A 6000-nucleotide genomic window follows, 5' to 3' on the forward strand; every position below is an offset into this window, starting at 1 on the left:
ACATTTCCATTTTCAGCAAAATAAGCTTTTAACTGAGAAAATATTACAAAGAGTAAACCTACTATTTCCTAAAGATATTCAAGAATAAACCTTTTTTTTTCCTTAACATTTGTTATCTGCCAAGTCAGTATCTTCGCCAATCCAGGAAATAAACACTTGCTCAAAAACTTACATTACTATCCTTTTAAAAATATTGCCCTAGACTAGATGCAAAAGCTTCAGACACTATTATATGTGAATTCCATGAAGAAACAAGTTTAAGACGAGCTTTAAAAAACGTTTTAATAAAATACACTGCCATTACTCAGTTACTACTTTCATTATTGTCATTTGTTTTTATTTATTTTTTGTCATTTGTTTTTAAATTATATACCATGAACAAGTCATTTAACCTCTCTTTTTCCTCCCCTAAAAAGGGGTATTAATGATGGTGCCTCATCACAGAATTCCCGACAGGATTAAAAGAGTTAATACAAGGGAAGCATCGAGAACAGTGCCCAACATACAGTAAGGGCACAGTAAGTGTTAGCTATGCATTACTTAATTTCATATGTTTTGCCTATTACTTGTATTAGCTTCTAGTTAACAATTCTGAAAGTATCTTAATTCTTTTTAAAGAAGAAATTAAGCTACACCATGACATTCTTAAAACTTTGCCCATGCCACCAGCTTTTAGAATTATTTTTAGCAGTTAGTTTATCTACTACTCACAGGCAAAATAGGACCTAAGGTCTCACTGAACCATATTTCCAAATTCTATTTTAAAAGACAGTACATCCTGAATATTCATTGGAAGGACTGATGCTGAAGCTGAAACTCCAATACTTTGGCCCCTTGATGCGAAAAACTCACTGGAAAAGACCCTGATGCTGGGAAAGATCGAAGGCAGGAGGAGAAGGGGATGACAAAGGATGAGATGGTTGGATGGTATCACCGACTCGATGGACATGAGTTTGAGCAAGCTCCGGGTGTTGGTGATGGACAGGGAAACCTGGTGTGCTGCAGTCCATGGGGTCGCAAAGAGTCAGACATGACTGGGCAACTGAACTGAACTCTCCCTATTATCTCCCTTTTAGTACTCATTCACTCAAAACACCAATGTATACTGTGTGTTATGGAATACAGGTTGTGGGAATAAAAGATGGTTAAGAAAAAAATTCCAAATACAGTGTCCACAAAAGAATGAGGGATACAAACATGAATACAAGTATGCTCTGTTGTTTAATGATAAGGTGATATCCCAAATGCTATGATAAAAATCTTTCCAAGCTGTACAAGGGAGGGCTCTTGGGTGGTGTTTGAACAAGAATTGAAAGGAAGAACTGAAGAAGCTTAAGAGATGGAGAAAGAATCTATGATTATTTTATCCAAAAAGAGAACTGGAAATTTCTCACAGTGTTACGCCTACTTGACTTATTTTAGCAAACAGACTTTCTCAGATTTCCCGCTGCACACTGCTCACATAATTTATCTTCAGGAGTTGGATAAATATTTTTGTATGGCTGTCTACCCTCCACTCATAGCAAGGCTATGGGTGACCTATTTGGATGATGTGCTTAGCTCCCATCCTCCCAAAGCTCAAGAGAGATCTTCCAAAACCCACTTTTATCACACCATTCCCTGATCAAAATCCTGCAATGGTTTCCTCCTATTCCCAGGCCATCAACCCCTGCTTTGTAGATTTCTCTCCACAAATGCCTTGCCTATGCCTCCCTTTTGTTCATATTCTCCCCCTGCTCCAAATACTTCTTACTCTTATATTTCACTCTGCCTCTCCAAAATTCTATCCACATTTCAAAATTCACCTTCAAGATAACATCAGATTCCTTTGTTTCTGTGTAAAATAACAGAACTTTACAAATGCTGCAGAAAAGACTGAAATGCTAGTGGAAAAAAAATGATTCCTCTGGATGAAAGACATGTTCAAAATGTGGCAGAAAACTGAAAAATAAATGGTAAGATGCAAGGAGGGCTCCGGACGGAGCGGACACATGTGTACCCATGGCTGAATCATGTTAATGTATGGCAGAGGCCAATACAATATTGTAAAGCAATTATCTTCCAATTAAAATGTGAAAAAAAAAAGTCATTACAATAAAAAAGGTAGAGACTCCTTTGAAAGTTACATTCAATTGTTTCATCAACACAGCACACTTCTTAAATTATTTATTCTTCTAAACTTATTTCCCACACGAACTACTTAATTGAATCATTCTTTTTCCAATGGCATTATGCTCTTTTGAAACGTTAACCATTCCACAACAGGGACAATGAATTCTTCATGACTTAAATTGGTTTCTATAGGACAAATTCATGTTAGAGTGGAAGGTGTCACCAGATTCAGAACTTTAAATATTACCAGACAGCATGGAACAACGCTCACTAACATAGTAGCATGCTTCATGAGGGTGGGTGTGTGTGTGTGTGTGTGTGTGTGAGTGTGTGTGTGCGAGTGTGTGTGTGCCTTTGTACGTGCTCATACATGTCTGACTCTTTTATGACCCCATGGACTGTAGCCCGTCAGGCTCCTCTGTCCATGGGATTCTCCAGGCAAGAACACTGGAGTAGGTTGCCATTTCCTCCTGGAAGGGATCTTCCCCACCAAGGGATCCAGCCTGCATCTGGTGGGTCTCCTGCACTGGCAGGAGGATTCTTTATCATAACCACCACATGGAAGGACAACTAGTTAAATAGTATCATATCCTCAAAAAGTCAAGTAAAAACACCTTTTCAAGTGATAATGAGCAAGTTCTCTTTGTCAATACCTTAGATTCCAACTGAATTTTCTCTTCATTCAGCTGCTCTGCTGCTCTCTGGATTTTCCCACGACATCTGTTTATTTCGGACCTTACTGTAATAAAAATTAAATGCGTAAACACGCCCATCTCTCTGGAGTCCCTATTCTGGTGCCTGTGATAAGACACCTTTCAGCTGTCTTTCCCCCATCCCTCACTGCTCTGCCCACTGCCCACGGCCTTCCCTGCGGCTCCAAGCCCCCAACTCAAAGAGCAGAGGCCCTGACCTTCCCGCATCAAGCGGCGACTCTCCTCCGCCTGGTGCTCAGAGAATATGATGTGCTGGAACAAAGACTCCAGACTCATCTCAGGCTGCGCTCCTGCCGCTCCCGTCTTCGTCCTTAAAATACTTTATAACCGAGTCTGAGGATCCTGGAAAGCAGAAAGAAGCCTGATTCCAGGGTCATTCCTGGTTCGGCCTCCAGAGGCCTGTCCCCCGCCAACACCAAGTACAGGGCCCCTACGGGGTGAGGTGAGGCCCGAGGCTGCGGGGCCTCGACCACACTCCGGAACTCCGTTTCCTCCATTAAGTTGGACAAACTTGCTTTTTTCCCCCTCCCGTGCGCCTTCGTTTCTCCTGTGACCTGTCTCAAACTGCCCTGTTCCCCTGGCTGAGCGCAGCTCCCCTCAGACAAGGCCCTGGCCCCGGTGCGGGGTTCTTTTTCTTTCTTGTAGAGGGTGGAAACAAAAAAAATGGAGTCACCGAGGCCTGAGCTTTGGAGCAGTTTGGATAGCAGCCCTTTCGGGGCTCGGGCTTTTCCTCTCATTCCCCTGCCCCCCAACGCCCAGTCTCAAATACAAAGTCCTCAAAGCAATCTCTCGGCAAAATACGTACCTGCACCAATATGGTGGGCTGGACACCTAGCAGAAGGCCTCACTTCGCGGGGTTCTCTGGGAACTGAGCCTACGGTGTCTCGTTGGGCCCATTACACGTCATTCAGTTGTTTCGCTTAGTTCCGCTCTGGCCACGTGGCCGGCAACAGTGTTTAGGTCATCCTGGGAGTTGGCGTGATCTGTCTCCAAGGCACAAACCCAGTCTTACAATAAAGTACAAAGTATCTGTGATTCTAAATATAAACTTTTGCAAAGTCTTATCATTTGACGACGGGAAAGACTGCTATAAATGTACAATGTCTGACATTCGCCTTAATCATTCCTTTGTAATCAGGGCATATCTTTTTTGTCTGCTTTAAAATTAATCATTGCCTTTTGTAATCAAGCTGCGGTAATATTAACACTTCAATATCTGCCGTAATATGTGTCAGAGACCAAAGTGGTTGCTAATTAAAGCTTAAACATGAAAGGCACCTTTGGGACTTTGGTATGGGATTTTTAAATTAAAAAATAAAATATTTTTAGTTTCAGTAGGTCAAAATATTAAGATTACAATAAACATTTGACTTTCTGTCTAAATGTTAAATTCAAAGTGGCTAAACTTTAAAGAAATGTGTTAATATTAAGTAAAAACTGGTAAATGTAAATTCTGTCACATCATTTGTATAATAAACTTAATTAAAATTTCAATAATGCTATAGCATAATCGGTTATAAATGTTAACCTTTTTTCAAGACTTGTATGCAAAAACTTAATTTTTAAACTTTATTATAAAAAATACATACAAAAAAAAATACATACTAAAAAGTGTAATGAAGTAGAAAAGAATTTCCCATAAATATATCATTCAGAAGCAAATGTTAGTAACGTTTTGGTTATTGCCCTTCAGGTAAGTCTCCTCATCATGCATTTGCATTTTTTCTTTACAAATGCACGGTGAATAAGTAATAATAATAGTTATTATCTGTTGAGTATTTCCCAGGTACTATTCTGAACCCTGTAAGCCCTTTTGAGATGATTTTTACTATTACCTTCAGAGCATAGTTGAGGAAACTGAGGCACAGAAGTTAAGTATTTTGCCAAGATTGCACATCTAGTATGTAGCAGAGCAAGATCTCAGATCAGAGGCCATAAATTTGATTTTGGGTTCTGCTCTTTTTCCTTCTTATTACAGCACAAGCATTTTACCATTTCATTGAAAACTCTTTTATTAATGCATTTTTAGAACTTCATAATCCTCCATCATATGGATGCATGTGTAAAATTTACATATATTGAAATAAATTTGACTTTTATTTGTTCAGCGATGGAAAACAAAGCTGAAATTGTGGTGTGAACCATTTTTCTTTGAGCACTCATTTGGAGGCTTATGAACTGTGCCACAGCAACCATCAAAGGAAAGGGCTTCCAGAAGATAAATTATATTACTAATTAATATCACTCCCTTCAGAATGATTTCCTGTGGACTTGCAGTGGGAGCATCCTCACAAGGAGGCTGGTTTTCAAAAGCATGCTGCTCTTTAACATTCTAATTTTATTAGTTACACTCAAGCTCACATTTATTATTTAACATGCTCTTTCTGTGCTAAAACTTGGCAGAGAGAAATTTGGGCAGACTTTAGGGAGCGCAGTCGCCTCAGTCACACAGGAGTATGGAAGAGAACACTGCTGGAAATTCTGGGGAAGGGGCATGGGAAATATGGCTTTTTCATCTTTTGTAGTCTTCTTCACCTCTCAGGATATTTTTGTGTTTTTAAATCCCAAGTTTGAGTCTTCTTAGAGGTATCACAACTATAGGCTTTAGCAGGATTTTTAATTTTATTTATAGGCACCAACACAATTATGCAAGGTCACAATTCTTAAAAATGTTTCATAATAATGAGTAAAAGTAACATATTAAGATATTGCTGTCCTGTATCAAGCTTTGTTCAAGCATTTTCCGTAGTGTTAAGATATTTTTTCTTATAGATATACATGCTGATTACATTCTGTAATGTTCAGAGCAAGAGTAGCATCACTTAAATTTATGCCAAATAAAAATTATATATGACATGGCAAAACTAGGGCATTCTATTTTCTGAAAATATATATTATAAGCCTAAAAAGAAAGATGATTCATTCAACAACTGTTTAATGAGTCTCTGCTATTCATTCAACAAATATTATTGAGCATATCCTATGTGCCATATTAGAGAAACAACAACAGGATTTAATAAAAATAGAACTACATAAAAAGTATTTTTCTTCCCCTGGATATTTCTAACCTCATTGGAGAATTATTATATTTTTCAGCATCTTGGCAGCAGTATAAACAACTGCTTTCAGATGTTTAAACAGATGTTCTTTAGAAAGAAAGCCAATTATTTGTGTT

The 6000-nt window shown here is 38.7% G+C and overlaps 1 protein-coding gene across 2 annotated transcripts in view; it reads right to left on the minus strand.

Annotated features, from left to right (window-relative positions):
* The window catches only part of CCDC172 (coiled-coil domain containing 172), a 52980-nt gene extending 49226 nt beyond the window's left edge, over positions 1-3754 (minus strand). Inside the window, exons 1-3 of one of the 2 annotated variants that reach the window (XM_043476622.1) lie at positions 3631-3754; positions 3023-3167; positions 2766-2851 (exon numbers count right to left, since the gene is read on the minus strand). In XM_043476622.1, the coding sequence (XP_043332557.1) occupies positions 2766-2851; positions 3023-3101 (165 nt within the window). In that variant the 5' untranslated portion in view covers positions 3102-3167; positions 3631-3754. Of the gene's footprint in view, positions 1-2765; positions 2852-3022; positions 3168-3630 lie in introns of those variants that run through there. The other variant, XR_006270866.1, reaches the window with a different exon arrangement.
* Positions 3755-6000: the final 2246 nt, after the last annotated feature.

The sequence above is a fragment of the Cervus canadensis genome, chromosome 8 (genome assembly GCF_019320065.1).
Source record: "Cervus canadensis isolate Bull #8, Minnesota chromosome 8, ASM1932006v1, whole genome shotgun sequence".
Classification (NCBI taxonomy): domain Eukaryota; kingdom Metazoa; phylum Chordata; class Mammalia; order Artiodactyla; family Cervidae; genus Cervus; species Cervus canadensis.